This window comes from Platichthys flesus, chromosome 8 (genome assembly GCF_949316205.1).
Source record: "Platichthys flesus chromosome 8, fPlaFle2.1, whole genome shotgun sequence".
NCBI lineage: Eukaryota > Metazoa > Chordata > Actinopteri > Pleuronectiformes > Pleuronectidae > Platichthys > Platichthys flesus.
Genome location: NC_084952.1, coordinates 20943083 through 20964857, shown reverse-complemented (window position 1 = coordinate 20964857; position 21775 = coordinate 20943083). Strand labels below are relative to the sequence as shown.

Below are 21775 nucleotides of genomic sequence, written 5' to 3'. Positions count from 1 at the left end.
AGCCAATCAGCAGCCAGTACGCTCGTCATCACTTCCGTCCTGACGTCAAAAGACGCCGCCAATCATAACCCGAGCACAACACAAACGGCACGAGTTCACGAAACGATCTTTTATTAAGATGTAAGCAAACGGTTCAATACAATTTAAACAAATGAAAACATTTATTATTAAATACAGGTGACAAAAAAAAAACTACTTTTCCATGTACCACATTTTTGTGTGTGTATCCCGTGTTGAGTTTCTGTACTCTCTTACACAATGCATCATTTTACAGTTAGATACAGTGATCCCATTCATTAGTTAAAAACTGGAATCGTGACTATGAATGCATTAAATTCATTTTTAAAACAATGAATTCAGGAATTTTCTTCACCACATGAGAATGTGATGAGCCACGTTCATCACATTACGTAGATCTGCCATAAAAAATATATTTATTTGTCAGAGAAAGTGTGTTACAGGGATTTTCAGACAGCACAACTCAAAGAAGTTCCCCTCAGGTCTCACGAGGTTTCTCGCTTGTCTCCGACTGCAGAGGTTGTTTCAGGTCAAACAGTCCCGTTCCTCCTCGGACGATCTTCCCCACCACCAGGCAGGCCGAGGGAGACACTAGCTGGTCATGGGATCCTGAAAAAGTTAGAAAAGCCTTCAACAACAGCACAAAAAGAGACCATATCACTGAGGCAGGGCATTTGCAGAATCTTTCCAAATCAAATTGAATTATTCTAACATCTAACCAAGCCCCCCCCCCCCCCCCCCCCCCGAAACAGATAAAAAAAGGTTGAGAGTTATACATTTTAGACGTTTCTTTTAGTATTTGCTGAAAAATCCCCCCCAAAAAACATGGTATATTCTGCCATTAGATGACTTATTTTACTCTGAAACTATCACCTTCCCCAGACTGAGGCAACCCAGTATGTATGTTTACAATGTGTACTGTTTGTCACAAATATATGCATATACCAGTCGTTGTGAGGGCTGTTAAATGAGGGCGGCAGCAGAGGCTCTAGGACTGTTGGTGAGGACATGTAACATGAAGCCAAGGCTCTGTTTAGACCTGATATCAATATCCGTCCCGAGAGATCCAATCACATCTCTAAGTTCGCTTGTTCCTACGCAACATAAAAATACCTTCTGAATGTGTCTCCGGCGAAACCTTGTGACCGGACCTCACTTCCCTGTTCTTTATGCAAATTATCACCACTGTCCTTTGTGAGGCGTTTAGCATGTACTTCCATTGTTTTGGATTTGGCTGCAATGCTGTTTGACCCCTGAAACGCCAAAAGTGTTTATCGTATGAAATGACTCACTTGTGTTCAGTTTTTGCCCATACAGGTGACCTGTGGGTGAATCTCAACCTCTCAACCTTCTTGACCCTGTAAAGCTGGCTAGCATTTGCGTGTCGGTGCAGTTGAGTGCCAAGCAGCATTGACTGGTGACTGATTGTTGCCACCTAGTTCAAAGTGGTGATCGTTCCAGAGGGCTGCAGTGATTGGCTACAGACAGGAAGTTAGACTGTATAGAAGGTCTATTTTTTTTTCATGTTCAGGTCCTTCCTTTTTTGGGTTTGGGAGAATGGAGGAGTTGAGTTGTTTTGTGTGTTTTGTTTAATTGATTTTCTTTTTTGTTCGAAATGAATGCTAAAGAAACCTGCCCTGCTACCTGGTCAGTTTTCCCACTCACATTCAGCCATGTTCATCCATAACAATTATTGTCTTCACCCTCCCTTGTAAATACACTTTGATTTTACATCTGCTGAGTGAAGTCGAAGGTCTCCTCTCCTCCATCAAAGAACAACAAAATCAAACTCTTGAAAAACCTGCTTAATATTATTATTGTCACCACTTTTCTCACCCAGCATGGTCGCCTGCTTGAGGAACTTGTAACTGGTCTCGAAAGTCATCTGCTGCAAAGGGGAGGAGTTGGATCTGATGGCGTGTCGGTTTAAGGGCTTATATACACCTTCAAAGCACATGTAGTCCGCTACCAGGGAAAGATGTCTGGGGTCAACCTCGATACCTGAAATACAGATACTCACCAAATTAGGAGCGGCTCTGAAAAAACTAGTTGTTGTGAATATGAATTTGTGTTTGTGTGTACCGTAAACAGCAAAGACATCTTTGATCTCCTTCTCTATGACCTTCAAACCAACTTCAATCCCATAGGTCTGAGCCATGGCATGCACCTCATTAGAGTACAGCCTGTTGACGTTCAAGATCTGGAACAAACAAAGATAGTTTTAATGTTGGGATTGCTCTTAAACAATGTAATGTCAATATTTACAATCTGGAAATCAAAAATTATATTTAATAACCATACACATCTTGATTATGAAATCTCTGCATTTTTTTGTATCTAAACATTAATGTAATAGAAGTTAATTGTAATCCCTGCTTTGCAGAACTTGAATACTCAGATCTTTTTCTTAATAACAGTGTTCAAAGGGTCCTCAGGTTTTTACGGACGTTGCTTACGTACGTCACTGTACTTGAACATTTCGTGCATGTTGATTCCTTCTGTGTTAAGAATCGTCTCTTTCTCTCCGGTCTTTGTTTTGGCCTCGTTCAGCAGGCAGCGAGTCAGGCCCCTGGTTTCCATGATGACGGCGTTCTGGGCCAGCGTTGACAAGACTGAGGTCAGGTCAAAGTGCACCTTGCTGACCGGTAAGACCACGTCCAACTTAAAACAGAGAGGTGGATTGAGGGAATGAGTGACTAAAGCATCATAACAATGTGTACAATTTGTTAAAAAAACTAAAACAGATGACTGGTCCTCTGGGAGGCTGCTGTGCATAAACATGTAAAGGAAAAAAAAAATGATATATATATTTTTTATAATCTTTATATATTTTTCTTTTAAGAATAATAATGGCTATTAACTTAGTTTTTATATCTTGTATAAATCCTGACACAAGTCTTATTCAATCACTTTTACATCAATTAACCAATCTTAAACTCAGGGACAGCGAGAATGCTTCTTTGTCCTAAATCTATTTGGCCGATAGTCAGAGACAACGGTCATGTGCCACGGTTTCCTTAATACATTGGGGTATGTAAAGGATACCCTGCCATGCAGTCACTAGTTCATATTTTTGCTAACAGGCACTGGTTTAGCACGATGAATCACCTTTTAACAGTTCCTTTTTGCAAAGTGCCCATGTATTGACTTTCTAAAAAAACAATGAACGTCAAAGGAACTGACATTGCTAGATCATCATGTCTTATTTGTGTGTTCAGATTGTTTTGAGCTATGGCAGTGAGAAGAAGAATGGATCTTGGTGCACATTTTAGAAAATAAACGTCAAATGTTTCAAAGTATGAACCATGTAAAGCGCATTGAGATCATGTATGTTGTCATCTGGTGCCATGCAAATAAAACATAGAAATATGGTAACAATGTATGTATGTGGTAGAGATTCATGTCAATGCTAACATTTTCAACTTGAATAAGTATTTTTAATAGACTTATGATGAGAGTAGGGTTCTATGACAAACAACGCACCTCACACCAGAGCTCATTCTGGTGGTCGTAGCAGTATCTTTCTATTGCTGTGTTGGACTGCAAAACCGAGTTGACTCTCATCTGACTCATGGCCTCTTCTTCTTCTCTTTCTTCGCCTTCCCCTTTCTTTACTCGCTTCTTCTTCTTCTTCTTGTCCAGTCTTACTCCTTCACACTCAGGCTGGGACTCCTCCTCTCTGTCACCCACCTCCTCTTCCTCAGCCTGATCTTCTTGATCTTCAGCATCTTCAACTCCATCCTCCTCCTCACTCTCATAGTCCACCTGCAAAGGAAAACATAGATGGGTATTAAATGTGATGTGATGTGATGATGTAAAGTGCACAGGTGATGGATGTGTAAAATTGTCACTGCAATGGCACAATCAGCATCACAGGAACTCCAGAGCAAGATTTATAGACATTAGTGAACTCTTAATGTATTTTGTCTTGAATAAAATAAATAAATAAAAAAAAAAAAAAAAAAAAAAAATACTAACAACTTTTGTAAGCACTTAAATGGCACTTACTTATAGCACTTTGTAGTTTTGCTTTATTTTGAAGAAATTGTACTTTCTTGATTCTTGTCGTCCTTGGTCTGTACCCATGGGGGTTGAATGCACTTATTGTAAGTCGCTTTGGATAAAAGAATCAGCTAAATTAAATGTAATGTAATTATGGGTTGGGTCGGGCCAAACAGTGAAGGTGATACCAGTTACAAGTTAAACCAGTTGTTGTGGAACATGAAACCATAACTTCCTGTCTGAAAGTACTTTAGAGACATGACAAAGGTAAAACTCTGTTAAGGGGGACAAGTCTGAATCATGGCTTGCATGTTAACCACACTATTTCCGTTGAAATTATTTAAAATAAAATTAATTGGCATCTATTTTGATCGATTCATTGTCATTTTCAAGAAAAAACGACATCTGGTGGTTCCAGGTTCTCAAATGTGGATATTTCTATATACTTATACAACCTATCAAAGAATTGAAAAAATAACTGATGTCATTGCTAACTGTAGCACTAATTTCAAATATTATTACGGTCTTTGAAAAATGCAGTGCAAGTGCAAAAAATCTTTAAAATTATTTGAATTGTAAATAAATATATATTCTTGACCTTGAAAACTGTTTACCAGTAGACGAGTTTACTTCTCTATTTTCTCTCTGCTGTGCGTCATGTTTAACGTTACAAACACATATTTAACTGAGGCGCTCTCTAAGCTCGCCAAATCTCATGTTACCATCTCTGCAAATTAGAGCTGGAGACGATAAAACACTGTCCACTGCGGAGTCATTTGACCAGGAGTGAATGTTGATAATATTAATCCCCATTGGTGACAAAAGAGATGTTAGTCTTTTTTGACGTGTGGGAAAGATTGTTTGAAAACCTATTAACTTTCAGTCACATCTCTTCCATCTTTCACAGGTGAGCCAACTGACCCGTATGAGGAGGCCAAATGGCCAAAATGAACATGGTTTTCATCTTCAATTTCATGGTTACAGTCAGTCTGTACTTTTTTAGGAAAATCTGAGAAATTGGTACAATGCCATATTTGAATATAAAATGTAGTAATGTTAGATAGTTCGACTTGAGGCAGACGTTAAGGCACATGGTGTTTCACAGTGGTCAGATTTTTGTGTTTTCCAGGAGTGGCCAGGGATTCAGTGTAAAACTTCCAGTGTGCAGAAATTGAATATAAAATATTCCTGATGATGTTTTCCCTAGTGTGTTTCATCTAAATTGTACGAATTTGTTTTCTTTACCCTAGAATGAGCCCTTTATATTTAAATACTCTATATTTACATCTGTAGCAGGTCCTCTCTAAAGAAGCCTTCATGTGTTTTTACAGTAGCCTAGACTGGACAAACTGAACACCTTTTGAGTTTTTATGACATCTGAGAGCTACCACAGGTTCTCTCATGTTTGGAAGGGGAGGGTGAGGTGAGTTGGATTTAGCTGCAACATGCAACTTTACCACTAGATGTCACTAAATCCTAGACACTGAACCTTTAATCACATGACAAAACACAAGTCAGTATGAAATATTTTATATTGCTTCATACCTCCTCTTCCTGTTTGCCTTTTCTCTTGGCATCTGAAGCATCAGCATCCCCTTCGTTCTCCTGGTCATCAACAATGTCTTTCTCCTCTTCTCCTTCCCCGTCGTCTAACTGATGGACGTCAACATGACAAAGATCAATGGTCAGTTTTCAAGGAGGAAAAGAAAAGCTCAGACAAAACATTCAACAATAAGTGACGACTTTCCTAAAAATGCTGAAGATGAACCAAGCAAATAAAACACACACCCCTGCTGTGCCAGCCGATCCATCACTGTTGTGGTCATTGTCTCTAGGGGTGGCTTTCCTCGTCTCCACGGCTATGGAAGCCAGCTTGGCGCTGCGCTTCTTAATGGCTTCAAGGAGGAGACGGAAAAACCTGGAGAGTAGAATGGAGAAAAGATGAGAGGTGGTTATCAGGAATATTTCTTCCTGATTTCACACATTGATTTTATTATTGTTTTTCTTGGATTATATTTTATTTAAATATAAATTATTCTACTTTTATTTTCTTGTAAAATATATATTTTTAATTATTTTATTTGTAATGTTTGTACTATAATGCATTACGTGTTACCCTCTTCTTGTTTAACCTTATACTTGTGAAGCGCTTTGGTCAACAAAGTTATTTTAAATGTGCTATATAAATTAAATTGACATTGACGAACACACACGCACGCACCTCGTCTCCATGTAGTGGAGGATCTGTTGTGGCGAGAGCAGCTTATCGTTACAGTATCGCTCTGCAGGCAGGAAATGGAAGGAGACTTTAAACGTCCGCAGCTTTTGGTGGCCTTCAACCCGCAGTGACTCAACCACGTCAACTTTCTGCAGAACCTGCTCAAGCATACACATATTTGTGATGAGTTCTGTATTTTATCTCCTACACCAACACAGGTAATGACGTCTAAAAACACACAATGAAAGATGAGGAAATTGAGAACAACAAATAAGGGAATTCACTGGTGAGTGCTGACATAAGGAAACAAAGAAGAGACTTCAAACAAGTCACACAATGAAAAATAGGACATGAGAAAATGAGCCAGACACAAACGGAGATGAAAAGCACATAGACGTACCTCAGCCAGACAAACCCTGGTGAGTTTCTTACGAAGCGTCTTGGCTTTCTTCAAGGCTCTCTTGTTGTTCAGTACTGGAACACTCATCATGGGAGTTTTAATGTTGGAGCTGGCCACCATGAGGATCTCTCTTAGTCTGTGACACAAACACACAGATTTAGACCGAGTGAGGATAATATGCTAGAAGGGAAGGAAGGATGAAGCAGGAGGCAGGTGAGATCAGAGGAAATTAATTGAAGGGACAGAGGTTTCTGATATACTTCACTGAAAACTAAATGAACACTCAGAACTGATTCAGAAGTGTTTTTGATGTGTTAACAATGGGATATTAAATCATAAAAGTAGCTGACATTTTACCCTCAGTTGTGCATTAACTACAGGGTTTGAACTTCTTTTTGAGAAAAGTTAAATAATTATGGGTATCGGCCATGCAAAGCAGGTAATTATCCTTTATCAGAATGAGCCAGAAAATATATCGTGCACCACTATTCAACTCCTGCAGCTTTCAGACAAATATTTTCTGTAGCAAGATTTTCACAAATATCTAAAATAACAATCAAATTATAATGAAGCTGTGAACTGTGTCTGTCCTGGATGATGTATTTATATAAACACACAAAGATAAAAATCAAAAGGTGAGTAAAAGTGTGGAGGGGACATTACCGAGGAATTCCCAAAGTGACGTTCATCTCTCCTCTGCCAGCAAAGTGGAAAGTGTTGAGCGTCATCTGGGTGGAGGGCTCCCCTATGGACTGAGCAGCCAGCAGACCCACCGCTTCACCCGGATCACATAGGGAACGCTGCCATTTATAGTGCAACAGCTGGCGAAGGCTGAAGACAGATAGAGAGAGAAGGATGATGCTCATGAAAACGTCACTTTAAGTCAGAACAGATAGCAAGGATGCTAGTTTGTTAGAGGGATTCAAACTAAAATAAACACAGACCGGGAGGAGGGGGAGGGGGAGGGGGGGTGTTCATGCACAAAGTTAACTCTCACGGGCAACAGAGATAGGTGTACAGACAAGTCAAGTTAGAGGAAGGGTGTCTTTGCATGGCCCTTGTTGGTATGTGCAAAACTACAGCTGAAACTACGGAGTCAGACTGTCTGTGTGGACAACAGTAGGTACAGGTAGTTCTGCACACAGATATACAACTGGAGCAAATTACCAAGTGCCAGATTCTTTTGGAAACTCTGGCAGAACAAATTGGAATATGGTGGGCTGCCACTTAATAGATCATTAATGGGAATCTTTGAAATGGCAAGATGGGCCATGAGCCTTGGCAGTTACAAAAAACCCTCTCAGAGTGCCTTTCTAGATCGTCATGAGACACATGCATATTTTTCACATCTGTGGGTGCTGATGTTATTCTGCTGAGTGAACCTGAAGAAAGTAAAATTAGGTAATTTCGGTGGTAATTAATTCTGAACTTGTCAAGATACTGACACGTTATATTTGAACTCTGACATTTGGTACCTGTGATTGTTGATCGTGCCTTGACTTGTCATGCTTCTGTTCTGCAGAAATTTCTCTGTGATGTCTTGGAAGTTTTCAGACACCGATCCAAAGCAGACGTCTGGCCGAAGCAAGCCTATCGAGGGCTCGGGGCAGCGGGAGGACCTTCTGCTGTATTTCGATCTGCTAACTTCATCCAGAGAATACCACTGCTGTAAAAGCTTAGGAGTGAGCAGTGTTCACGTTAGAGTTTCGTGACACCAGGTTGGAGGTCATTCTATGCGTAAGAACAGATTGTCACACTAATCTGACAGATCTATTAAGCATTTTAATTTGCTCTGTATACTTACTTGTTGTACAGCTGCATTTCTGCCATTGACGTCTGGACCTGTACTTTGTTCAGTCTGTTTTAGTTTTGCCATCTTCTTCTGGGAAAACAACAAGAACGCTCCTGACACAGACAAAACACACAAATAGGACGGACTTCCATCATTCAAAAAAAACAACGTTTGACATGTGTCACTTCACAGTACTGCAATTCTCCTGATCCAAAGAGTAGTACAATAGTACTGATGCAGTCATCAGTAATATCTTACCTATCTGCTTAATGCTGGTGAGCACCACTAAATAACTCGCCCCCAAATTTATGCTAATTACAGGAGTGATTTTCACTGTCCAGTCAACATGAAAAAGGTACGAGGCCTCAAGGTTCAGAAATTGTTGTGCTCATTTAGCTTGCCTCAGATGAGCTTTGAAGCAGAATAACCAATTACACTTTGTTATGCCATCTGTGCCTCCTTTCCTCATCATAGCATATCATAGAGCAGTTTTCTAACCATCAAGATAAAACACTTTATAGTTACTACATTTTCTGCTGGGGAGAACGTTTTGGGTGTTTATTAAAACTATTAAAAATGCAGAAAAAGCCCTAACCCAATACAACAATCCCTCCGGTTTGGCAATCAACTCTTTCAAGAGGTGCAACAAGGAAAAAGAGCACTCTAAGTTTAGAAGCAAACTCTGGTTAAGAGTTTTTAAATAACAGTTACTATTTATTGTTGTAACCAAATTATGAAAATGTCAGTGGTTTGAGCGCTGAAGATGAGAGAAATTTACTGCATAGACACAAGCTGTTTAGTACCTCTCCGTGGAGATGCCACTTCTCTCTTTGTCTTCCATCGCTGGATGGCTGCAAAGTGTTGATTGGCAGCCTGAGGGTCCAAATGGGCCATGATCTTATCCAGGCCCTGGGATCTCTGGATGACCTAACAGGAAGAGGAAATATCTACTGCTATAATAATGTTCAGGGTTATGCTCCCTCCAACAGCTGTATGGTCATATGTTTTCAAACAATGAAAAGGGAAATTTAGTTTTCAGTAGAAATAGGTTGTTTAAAGAAAAGACTCATCTGTGAGTGAACCTGAGGGGAGTAGTTTCATCAACATGAAAAACAAACAGTGTCAGTCAAGAAGTTGTGTAAGAACTTTGCGCAGAATTAAAAAATAAAGTGCAACGGTGCCATTTGTTGAAGGTCAACATTTTGGGTGATACATTTATTTAGCAAAGAGATTTACATAAGAACCTTGATAACACGTTCACATTTGCAAGTTAACTACAATCTACACCGGTCTACACCTAATGCAGATCATTCATCTTCCTTACATCAAGTTAATATATGAGCTCGAGACATCCTAGTATTCCAGTTTTTTTACTTTAGAGAATTAAAGAATTTGCTTGCCCTGCTCATCGTATCTATGCGATGCTGAACTACAACGTAGCTCCATACATTAGGAAAAACAAATAGATTGCGTTCTTCATTTAGAGAGAGATAACAAATAACAGTTACAAAAGAAGAAATTAATTTCAATTAAACAAAATAATTAAATGATTTCGAGTGGCTGGATGAATGTTTATACAATGAGGGTATTTACCGGGATATCTTCAATGTAATACTCAGTCAAAAGCGTTTGTGTGTACTACATTTTATCCCCAGTGGTCACATTGAAGCACCGTGGGGCCCATGAACTACACTTCACTTTTTCAGCCATTTTGGCCACTGGCATCCACTGAAGAGGAAGCACTGAATTTGACAAGGCTGCGATATTTAGAGTCAGATGGGTTTTCTATCAGCTCTGGACTCATCCTTGTGGGGCCGTAACAATCATTAGCTTAACTTTGGGCTAGCCAGCTTTAGCTCTGTATTGTCTGCAACAAGCATCAAGTGTCATCTTAAAGTACATGGACCAGTGTTTCCTCCAAAACCCAGTTTGTGTTATGTGGAAAATCCCTTAAATGCACTGTATTTGTATTTTACACATCTTACCTCATAGTTGTCCTCAATGAAGGGAAACTGTCGTGGCTGAAGGAACTGAGTCTTGGGGATGTCCAGCCCGTCTTCACCGTACAGAAACTGGACCACGGACCCATCGCTGTCCCTCACCGTTTGATCATACTGCACTACCAGACCCTCCAGATGCTTAATGACACATCTGAAGAGAAGACATGAGGGAGGAGAGAGGAAAAGAGAAACAAGATAAGTAGGGTGCTGGGAACAATTAATTTCATCCTACTGAACCATAAAATAAAAAGTTTAAGGTAGGTTTGAAGCAAATTCGAAGGAGCCATGTGGGGGCAGCATATTGTTTCTGAAACACCTGACATTTACTAGTTAATATGGTTTGTTCGAAACACATCCTTAAATTGTGTGTTTGAGTCTAAACTAAAACCATATCAGGAGCCTAGTGGGGATGGCTGTTTAATAAGTTAAATTTCACCCCTAATGACATTACATTACATTACATTTCATTAAGCTGATGCTTTTATCAAACGCGACTCACAATAAGGGCATTCAACCATGAAGGTACAAACCCAGAACAAGAAGAATCAAGAAAGTACAAGTTCTTCAAAAAAAAAGATATCACTATAAGTAAGTGTCCTTTAAGTGCTACTTAATTATTAGTTTCAAACTTGTATTCAATAACCTTGTATTCTGTGTCTTAGCAGTGAAGTTTTGATTACCTCTGCAGGTATCCTGATCGAGAGGTTTTCACGGCTGTGTCGACAAGTCCTTCTCTGCCAGCCATACAGTGGAAGAAAAACTCCTGAACACACCCAGGTCACACACAAGACAAGAGTCTTCATTAACACCTTAAATAACTCAAGTTCAAGGTGTAGTGAGAGCTGCAGAGGGCAACTTTGTGTGCAATTGGCATCACAGGGCTCAGCAGGGGATACCGTGTAAAATAAACTTTTAAAACAAGTCCTCAAAACAACGCAATTGCACTCATTACTCTCTGCGTGTACCTGTGGTTTGATGCCTGTGAGGAATCTTCCAGACACGAAGCCCCCAGCACCCGGTGCAGGGTCATATGGTTGAAAACACGGCAAGAATTTCCCAGAGGGCATCAGTGGAGGCCTACGACCTTCTAACTCAATCTGACCTAGTAGACAGGAAATCTGAAACACACACAGATTTTGGATTAAGCTTCTAAAGTGAGTAGCATGTGACACAAATAGAGTTCAGGTGGATGTGGTACTGATGGTGGGAAGATGTGTGTGGTAAGGGAGTACCTGCATGGTGTTCACAGTAGATCCTTTGGCTCCTGATTGGACCATCAGTTGAAGGTTGTTGTCTGGGAAAGAGGTGTGGAGTCCAATTGGCATACACACCTATACACACAAAGAAAGGGATTTTAGATACCTGCCTGACCACAGGCCCTAATTCTTCTTTTACAGGATGTTAAAATACATGCAGACATGTAAGTAGTCGTTACATCTGTATCAGTAACTTTCCCAGAAAAAGTAAGTGGTTTACAGCAAGGACAATTTTTTGGGACATCAGACCTTTTGTGGCAGAAAGATTAACATTTGAAATCCAGTTGACTGGACTGTTTGTAAGGTATCTGCAGTGTAACAGTAAGACAATAACATTTGTCTTTAGTACATTTTATCCCCAGTGGTCACGTTGAAGCACCGTGGGGCCCATGAACTACAGTTTCACTGTGGCAGCCATTTTGGCCAGTGGCATCCACTGAGGAGGAAACACTGAATTTGACAAGGCTGCGATCTCTAAACAGTAGAGTGTTCCTCGTGTTGCTTCTGTCCTTGTTTGATTGACTCTAGAATTGTGAATTGAGGAAGATGCGCTACGTACAGTATGTGTATTTATTAAATTTAACATCAATAATAATGTTTCCTGTTATGAAAACAATTTGTGTTTCTATACCATCATTCTGACGGTGTCTTTTCCCAAAGGAGTAATAAATAAGAACGAGAAGTTAGTGACAACACCTTGTTGATTTCATTGTTGACTTGGTTAGCCACTTCCTTAAACTTGTGGTCGGCTATGCTGAAGTCTCTTTGGTCTGGGTTGAGGTGAGCATCCTGCCAGCGGCTCTGAGCCCCAGTTTGATCCACGTCGGAGGGCAGTTGGAAGGCTGCCTGAAGGGCCTGAAATTAAAGCACAAAAATAATCCATGTTTTATACTAACACTTACATTAGTTAGTTTACGCCATTCCTTGCCGTAGCAGCAGCAGCATCAGCAGCAGCAGCAGACCCTCCAGCTGAATTCAGTTTGTATCAGGCCCATTGAGCATGGTTGGAAGTCAAGAACAGGCCACTAGCAACCTGAGCTGTCGAGCCGCTAAAGCTAATACACATTGATAAACAACAATCGCGAATTTCAAACATTACCAGTTTGACAGAGTTTAACAGCGACAGAGAGAGGAGCCGGTAGTACCCAAACACAAACAAGACTGAAGACTGGCCAAGCTTTGGTTTTGCTTTGACTTCTTAGTTGGGGGCGTGCATTATGCCATTGACCCCCATGCTGACGTCGACACATGGCGGACTGTTAGCAAAATCGAAGATTAGGCTCCTGGAAAAGTGTTTACTATGGGATTTTGATTAATGCACACCATATACATTCACAAAAAGCAAATACAACCCACTAGAGGACAGGTTAAGACTGAAAAGGCACAATAGGTCTCCTTTGAAAAGGGTACTTCATTTTAGGTTGTACATTAGGGTATTATATATGTACTTGGAAACATTTGAGAGTAGTTTTAAAATAGACAATAGACCTAATGCAAGACCCAGTCATACTATAATAATGCTTTCTTCCTAATGTATGTGAAATACAGTTCAAATAAAGTAGTTCAAATACAGTATTAGAATCAACTACAATGAATTATTATTACTCATCTACTATGGACTAGTCCTGTTTTAGTCTGATTGACTCAAGATTTGTGCATTGAATACACTTCTGTATGTATGTGTATATATTAGATTTAACATCCGCAACGAAAAACAGCAACAGATTGAACAAGCTGGTTCCAAAACTCACTTTGGTGCCAATGCTGAGTGAGTCTTTGATGATTTTTTTCCTCCGTTTATTGGCGCCGGGTTTCACCAGGATGTCCTCCACACCTAGACACATAGACGAGGAACACTTAAACTTACAATTAACTGGAAGCTGTTCCTGCAGTTCATTGTCAGGTAAGCAACAAATAGCGTGACTTGTGTTCTATGTTTCTTACCCAAAGTGAAGCCTCTGTAAAGCTGCAGGTAGGCGGTAAAAAGTCGAGCTAGACAGCTGAGCAGTTTCCCGCTCGTCCCTCCTCCGTAAAGCTCATAGCAGCAGTGGACCAGACCATAGGCTGAGGAGCCGTAGTGAGCTTTGTCCAGAACCCCCACAAGCAGCTCACCCTGACGAATCACCACCTGGGACACAAAGACAACAGGAAGATAAAAAAACTTTCTGCCCAAACAATGAACAGATCCACATCTTGAATTATATGATGCTAAAACTTCAGGAGTCCTTTTTTTGAAATTCTTCTGGACACATGTTTCAATATTGTTGTCACATTAGTTTGGACTGGAAAGTGAAATATTTGTGGACCTGTGAGTCGCACATGCTTTCAGGTATGTATCCCGGAGCAGCACGTGGCGGGACTTGGATCCACGCCTTGCTGGGGATTTTGGATTTTCCGATCAGGTTGAGAGGCACTGCTTTCTCTGGGATCACGTTCAGTAGGAGGGTGGACACCACCTACAAATGCACAACACAACAGTACAACTGAGTGGATACAAAGACAGTGTACTCAATAAGTGCCTTATGGACACAGTCATATTTTTTTAACTCTAAACATAATTCAGCATTTGATATAAATTGACATATAGCTCTCATAGTTTCTTTTAGCTTTCTCTGTCATACAATAGTGAAAACAAACACTTACCTGCTTGCCTGTCCACAGCTGCTGAGGTCTGATGATGGCCGGCGGCAGCAGTTTCACTCTGCCTGGTTTATCAGTTAATCCTCGATACACCAACTCGGTGTACTGGTCTCTGGTAAAGAAACAGCCTCTTATCGTCATCCTCGTTCCTGACACCATGTGGTCCTGGATCAGACCTGCTAGAGGTTTACCATCCTACAGAGAGAGAGAGAGAGAGAGGGAGAGAGACAGTGAGCTTCCCACTGAGACTGTGTGGAAGAATTATAAAGCTATAAAAGTAATACATGGCTTCTCAGTGTGAAGTGGCCAGAATAGCAAAATACAATAGAGTAAATGTTTGAAAACTTTTGATCACCAGCGTACTGTTCCTCTCACAAAAACGTTATACTGGAATATATAACTGGTTTTAAATTATTAGTCTAAATATTTGAGAATATGCAACAGTGCAATGTGCCTAAATTAATGAAATACAGATCCTATTTAATGGATTTATGTGGGTACATATACATTAACGTGACAGACCGCATATTTAATCAATATGATTAAATTAAAAAGTACATTGTGTAACATTTTAAAGGTTTTGCTCCTTTGTGTCCAAGAGCACAAATCTCCTTTAAAAACCTACTGCATATGTTTATTTACACTGCATGTCTGCACATAAAAAGATAACCTTTTATTTAATTTTTTTATCATATCACCTGGTTTAGTGTCATGACAACTTCTTAATTCCAATTCAAGCATTGAGGGTGACTGACTGCTGGGATGACTAAGTAGAAAATAACCTTTTACATCTTCAAGCCAACTCTTATAACTGCTATGTAAAGTTACTTATGTTTTCCCATATCAGGAGGAGGATGCAGGAAGCAAAAAATGCAATGATTCTGTTATGAGGGGGTTCCAGGTTTACCATATTAATCCAGATGATAGACACAATCAAGACCAATGACAGAAAAAAGGTAATGAAAGAGCTGAGACTCAAGAATTAAGATTAGAAACAAATCACCCAAATAAACAATATGTCCGTGTCCAGTTCTATTATTAACATGATCAGACAGTGGCAGAAATTTTTGAGTTGAGCATGGTTCCATCACCATCATGTCTGGCATCTGTAAATTGAGTGTGTTTGTCTATACCAACCTTAGGAACTAGGTATTGCTGGTCAGTGCTGACTAATGTGTAGGCCTCTGCTCTGCCTAGCTCACTCTGAGGGAAGTGAGCATTCATCTCGTCTCCATCAAAGTCAGCGTTGTAAGCCTTGCAGTTTGCATAATGGAGCCTCAAAACCTGTAACATCAAGTTGACAGAAAGCTTGATTTGTTAGATATATATCTATAACTTCTAGCAAAGAGATTTATCATAACAGTGTTGTAATTCCGACCTGCTTCTATAATGAATCACAGTCAAATAGTCAGGACAGAAAAGATGTTACCTTCTCTCCTGGGAGGATGCGGGCACTGTGGGCCTGTATAGAGGGTCTGTGCAGTGTCGGCTGTCTGTTGAGTAACAAAACATCTCCGTTCTTGATATGACGATTCACCTGGAAACACAAACGAGAAGAGTATAGTTACAGGAGTGCAAGTATTGGGCTAATTTGTACTGCAGAGTTAATATTTGCAAGTGCACAATCAGAGTATTAAACTTACTATCTTCACTGGCATCTTATGTGGACCAGGACAAGGCGTCAGCAGTTGCTTAGCCACCGCTTCCCTCTGTTCAAGATTGGAGGATGATAGGATGGTTTTCCTGCCATCCTCATTTATCACCATGGAGGCGCCGGGGTGAACGTTGGGCCCGTTAATGACGGCCTGGCGAAGCTCCTTCACGTTCCATGGAGTGACGGGCTGTGGGTATGTCAGCTTGGTGGCAAACACCTGCACCATAAAACAAAAGATGATGAGATGTTTTGATTCTGGATCAAACATAAAGCATTTCTGATGTTTCCTCCCTTTAACAAGAAAGTTAGATACTCTTTCTTTTGGGGTAACACTAATCAGAGTGAGATGTACCATGGGTATTCCAATCTCGTTGGTTCCTATGTACATGTCTGGACAGATGACAGATCGTGCAGCGAAATCCACTCGTTTTCCCATCATATGTTTCCGGAACAAGCCATCTTTCTTCTCCAAGATCTAGCAGAGAAGAGGAAACAATCAGGCAACTGGAACAGATTCATAAGCCATTAACAGAAAAAAGAAAAGTTTGTCTGTAAATTAACATTACAAAAAAACTACTGTAAGAAAGACCATGAACCTGAAAAGGATGTGGTTTTTGTCAGGTAAGAACCAATGCAATTTTGTTGTGGATCTGCATGAAAATCTAGATCTAGTTTCATCTGCTTTTCAAATGTTTTGTTTAAAACAAAAACTGAACCAGTATTGATATTTCTAGAGGGATGGCAAATGACTGAAGAAAGAACCCATTCGATTTTGGAGCAGATTCAGAGAAACAGGCCAATCTAGGAGCAAACCATTATTGTTTCAGTTTCTGGCTGTTTAGCCATTGCGGCAGTACGAGTTCGACGAGCATTCCTCCAGTCATCATTGTACTGATTTGTAGAAGCAACAGATTAGAGATAATTGGAAAAACAAAGTAGTCTGTAATATTATCCTGAATAAAACACATTTATTAACTTTGACTGGGTACCAACATTTAAAGCACTGACAAAGTGACGACAAAAACAATGGTACAAAATTCAAGGTACTGGTGCTGTATCAGTTAAATGTGAACGATACCTAAACCTTGTGTAATTCACAATTTCAGTGAATAATCAGATACCTGTCTGATTCCAGGGTATTTCTCTGTCATCATTTTGTCCATGTCACTGTCAAACACGATGTTGACGTGGGTCTGTAGTCGGATCCAGATGTTGTAGAGTTTATCTGTCAATGTCTGTCCGGTGATCCCCGCCAAGAACGACTGGTCTGTCTGTTCAGGAGCCTGAAAACCACGGGAGGGCAGGTCATCTGGCCATTCGCAATCATCATGTGGCTGACTGTACCACAGAAATAACATTCTTTAACTGGTCAACCCAGTGCACATACATGTGGTACCTTACCTCTTCTTCATGAGCATCATTTTCCCCGGCTATGAGAGCCAGAAGTTTCCTTATGATTCCACAGTCTTTCATGACAGCCTGCATGTTGACTGTCTGACCGTTAGTGAACATCTGGTCACCAAGTCGATTGATTGGACGATACCTGACAGAGAGAAGGTGGCGTGTGAGGATAAGACAAATGCACACAATCTGACCCAGCTCGGTTGTCACATAAAATAGAATTTGGTTAGATAGCATTATTAATTATAGGGGAATTCCTTCTAACACTCATTGGGTTATCTTTAAATGTACATTAAATTCTGTACCTGCAAGGTGGAACCACCAGCAGCTCCAGGAAGAAGTGGTCAGAAGAGAAACCTTTATCTCCCTCTGCTGACGCTGCAGACTCCTCCAGCCCAGAGAACAGACACCTCAGAAAGAAACCTGGAAACAAAAGAGGAGAGAAGGAATAGATATGAAAAACCTTCCCGAACCCTTAAACATGACAGGAAAATAAAATAAAACAAATAAAAGACAAAAAAGGAAAAAAGTCAATACCTTTTCTTCAAATGATTATTATCATTTTTTTTATTATTGAAATGTTCATCTGTAAATGTTTAAACATTGTGAAATTGGCAGTCACAGAGATGCCCATGAATTAAATCAGGTTTATACACAGGGTAGAGGGTGGTAAAGAGGACATACCTTCTTTCTCCCACAGACTGTTGACGTGTTCTCTGGCAGTGCTGGCGGTCATGTACACTTTCTTTCCAGCCAGTTGATCTTCTACAAGGAGAAATGAACCCAAATGAGATCTTTCCACAGTATGTGAAGTTAGGTCCGAAATGGGGGCAGAGTTATGTGTTTAACAACAGCTACATAAAATTGCAGCAAAAAGAACAATATGTAATATAATGAGGGGAAAAAGGACAGAATATGTACAAATCACTACTCACCATCCGGATTGTCAGGGGTCTTCAATCCTGATGGCATCGTTACAATCAGCTTGCTGTTGTGCTCACGGCGTACTGGAAACCTTCCGCTCCTACACACACACAATTATGACTTTTACAATCGACAACATCTTAACAAAAATATACTATGCACTATTACTGTACAGCTAGCACCATGACACAAATAATAAGGCGGCATGTATGAACTGGTATAAAAAGTAGTTCAGAACATAATTAAATCATATTCGTTTTGTCATTTTTATAAATGTGAATACACTTACCCGCACAAGGGACATTTCCTTGTTTTCATGTTGATCCTCCAGAAGTCATTTATCAGACTGCCCTTCTTTTCAACAAGATGTTTAATCTGATAAACACAAAGTAACACAAACTTAAATATGGTCCGGGTAAATTCTGTGTAGAATACGATATGGTTAAATCATCTTTAATAGTCTTCCCCTGAAATAGGTGTACATGTGTCAGTGGTTGTGTGTCAATGTGTGTGCACGGGTTTGTGTGTAATTGTGTACTCACTGGTTTGGTGATCTCAGGACCTTCAGGGTTGTCTCCGAGGGTTTTGTCTGTAAACGCTTTCAGCACCTGCGCGATCTCATCTCCAGAGGCTTTGGGATTCTCTTCCAGATACTAACACATGATGCACACAAATTCATCAATCACACTTAATCATCTTAACACTTACACAACACCAAAGAACAAAATTACTCCACCCTATCAGGAGTAAGACAATAACAAATTCACCATGAATAAACAAGTAGCCTATTATACAAATCCTCATAATGGCCACAAAAAAACATCCCTATTCTCTCTTTCCCTGATTGAAAGTATTTTTGTATAGTGTGCTTTAGTCTGCAAGATGCTGCTGAATGACTAGCTTCCACAGCAAAGATAAACTCACATGGTTAAGAACTTGCTCTATGGTGTAGACATCTAACAAGGCTCCGTGGTCCACTAACTTCAGCTGGCTCAGCAGCAGGTGGAGGGCTGCTCTGGGACACGTTAACATGTGACACGCCAGACAGGACCCCCGGATCAACAGGTAGAGTTTCTGATGGAGGAGAATGAGAAATATTGGTAAAAATGCAAGAAAAATATGTTGAGTCAGGCAACTTTTAACAAATGATTTTAAGGTCAGTATTAGTTCATCAGACCCCAGAATTTATGACCATCCTCACACATTTCTGTAGATATCACTATATATTATGTATATAGTGTATAATACATTATAGCTGTATACAATTAAGAGAAGAGTGATTCCACAGATACTCCCTCCCCTCTACGTAGTACCCAAGATCAGGTTATAGATAAAGGGCCAACCAACAGTAAATTGTAGTGTCTACACTTAGGGATCTTCATATCTAACTCAGATGCCCCAGACAGAGAGACCCAAACTTCAACTCTCACCAACTCCCACTTTTTTGCATATTTCACCAGTGACTAGACGTAAGGACACAATGTGATCTCTATATGCATACTTTAGGCTTTACTATCCAATGGGATGCGAACACCTACATGTTACATAGAGGGTGAAAGTAATTCTAGCCATTCATGGATTTGCTGTTAGAATGGGTGACGCAAGTAGAGGAAGATATACGGGGATGCTGTGGGAGACATCTTCAGACTTGGGGGGGATAATTGCTCAGTTAGCGTTTGTATATTGTTCCACCTTCTGGTCTCTTTGATGCATCAAGTCTACAATAAAATCTTCAGCATAAGACATCAACTGCTGCCTGAGTTCTCCTTTCAATAGCTTCCAAAATACACAAGCACACATGCTGGTCGTGTTATCGTCATTTGCGTTTAATGTGTGGGTCTAGCGTATTTTTGAAAATGCTTACATCAAAGAACAGTGGGTTGTAAACAGGTAGAGGAAGTTCCACATGTCCAAAGTGACCCGGACACGTGTTGAAGTCCTGACAGCAGGTCGAACACACCTGGAAAAAAAGATAGCATACAGTTTACATGTTAAGAAAAATAGATGTACATAATTCAATGGTACATAATTCAATGAAACACAAAGAGAAAGGTACAACCACTGACGTAAGGAATAGACTGACCTATGGTATGTAACAGATATGTCATGACTGTATTTTACAATACACAGAACCTATGTAATGGAATTCAGCAAAGACAGACTGACCTCTTTGCTGTCTGCTGGTCCAAGGGCCAAGTCGTACAGACCGTTTGGAGCCACATTCCCAACTCCATCGAGGAACCGGAAGTTAGTGATCGCCTTCACACTCAACTTCCTGGACAGCAGATGAAAAAATAACATTTTATCAGCTACCTCCACACTTTGACTTACTTATTTTTACCATACTGAGTGTTTATTTCACTATTTTCGTTTGATAGTCAGTTTTTTTGTGGTGTTGTTTTGCGGTTGGATGTTAGCGCACGTGATAATACTATATAAATAACTATTGAAATGTGAGAAATCCAATATATTTTCATAAAATGTCTACGCACTGTGTACGCACAGTGAGGAGATACAACCCAATTGATACAATTACTCAAACGTTGGAGGTACTTGTTCTTCACAACAGTATTGGTGTCTACTGTCTATGCTTTTTACTTCTTCTCTACTGCATCACAGACGAAAACATTGTACTTTTTACTCCACTACATTTGATGTCGACCTTGTTTGTGATTAAAAGAAGAATGAAGAAAGTCATAAACACCAATAGATCTAGTTATTGATAATTAGTTATATCGTTTAAAATTAATACAAATGTATTATTATAATACAAACTTTTGAATGTATGGTTCCTTTATATTATAATTGAACACTGACAAGTTACAGTGCATTGAAAAAAAGAGTAAAACATACACTAAGATAAGATTTGAGGCACATTATGTACATTATGTCATCTCAGATAAACGGCACTTTGCCTCTTTAGGGTTGTTTAGAGCGTAATAATGATAGATCGAATAGACAAAATGCACATTTACATAGCAACACACTGCTAAACTGAGAGAAGACTGTTGGGATATAACGTTACTACATGTTAGCATGAGCAGACAGGTTGTTTTGAACTCGTGTTTAGCATTGAGCTAACACGCGAACTCTCACCTTATCTCCTCGGCAGAGTACATGCCGAACGTCATGCCCTCCAAGCGCCGCCATGGCACGTCTTTTCCGAACAACATGTTGTAGAACTACGAAACTTCCACAGTTATAGTAAAATCATGGCGTTAAGTTATAAACTGTACGCGACGTGAGGCTGCTCCTGTGTCGCACGTGGGACAGTCTAGGGTCAAACCAAAACACGGAGTAAGGGGGGAGATACCAAACACAACTGAGGCTTTTACAAGAACTACATTTATATCAACATTTCAAATATCATATATAAATCAAAAATTTCAATTAAATTGTGATCAACTATGATACAATTTTACTTTATCTCTGATGGACAAGTTGTTATTAATTTATCTCTCCCCCCTTTT

General features: G+C 39.9%; 1 protein-coding gene and 2 non-coding genes across 4 annotated transcripts; all 3 read right to left on the bottom strand.

Moving 5' to 3' along the window:
* Window positions 1-89: 89 nt before the first annotated feature.
* Window positions 90-21578, bottom strand: polr1a (RNA polymerase I subunit A). Of its 2 annotated transcripts, none has more exons than XM_062393704.1 (37): window positions 21402-21578; window positions 20472-20580; window positions 20170-20265; window positions 19230-19379; window positions 18848-18958; window positions 18595-18680; window positions 18317-18405; window positions 18066-18146; window positions 17687-17804; window positions 17382-17523; window positions 17102-17263; window positions 16333-16455; window positions 15970-16197; window positions 15756-15863; window positions 15464-15610; window positions 14330-14521; window positions 13993-14142; window positions 13631-13814; window positions 13438-13520; window positions 12383-12541; window positions 11663-11761; window positions 11396-11548; window positions 11111-11193; window positions 10416-10581; window positions 9234-9357; window positions 8443-8543; window positions 8114-8313; window positions 7302-7469; window positions 6639-6774; window positions 6242-6396; window positions 5809-5938; window positions 5566-5673; window positions 3502-3783; window positions 2479-2679; window positions 2101-2218; window positions 1855-2019; window positions 90-627 (listed from the first exon to the last, which is right to left on the bottom strand). In XM_062393704.1, the coding sequence occupies exons 1-37, from the start codon at window positions 21476-21478 to the stop codon at window positions 497-499; spliced, it is 5115 nt and encodes a 1704-aa protein (XP_062249688.1). In that variant the 5' UTR covers window positions 21479-21578; the 3' UTR covers window positions 90-496. The 2 variants fall into 2 exon arrangements, with proteins under 2 accessions (XP_062249688.1, XP_062249689.1); XM_062393705.1 differs by having other exon boundaries at window positions 18066-18143.
* On the bottom strand, window positions 10058-10192 carry LOC133959488 (small nucleolar RNA SNORA5). Its single transcript, XR_009921859.1, has one exon. It is a non-coding gene; the product is annotated as a small nucleolar RNA SNORA5 (small nucleolar RNA).
* LOC133959487 (small nucleolar RNA SNORA5) lies at window positions 12021-12156 on the bottom strand. The gene has a single exon (XR_009921858.1). It is a non-coding gene; the product is annotated as a small nucleolar RNA SNORA5 (small nucleolar RNA).
* Window positions 21579-21775: the final 197 nt, after the last annotated feature.

Excerpts from the sequence above, each read along its gene's own strand:
- polr1a (XM_062393704.1), bottom strand. The coding sequence starts at position 21,478 with ATGTTGTTCGGAAAAGACGTGCCATGGCGGCGCTTGGAGGGCATGACG. Across the intron at positions 12,542-13,437 it reads CACTCAGCATTGGCACCAAA|GCCCTTCAGGCAGCCTTCCA; the intron begins GTGAGTTTTGGA and ends CTTTAATTTCAG. Across the intron at positions 8,314-8,442 it reads GAAATGCAGCTGTACAACAA|CTTTTACAGCAGTGGTATTC; the intron begins GTAAGTATACAG and ends CTCACTCCTAAG.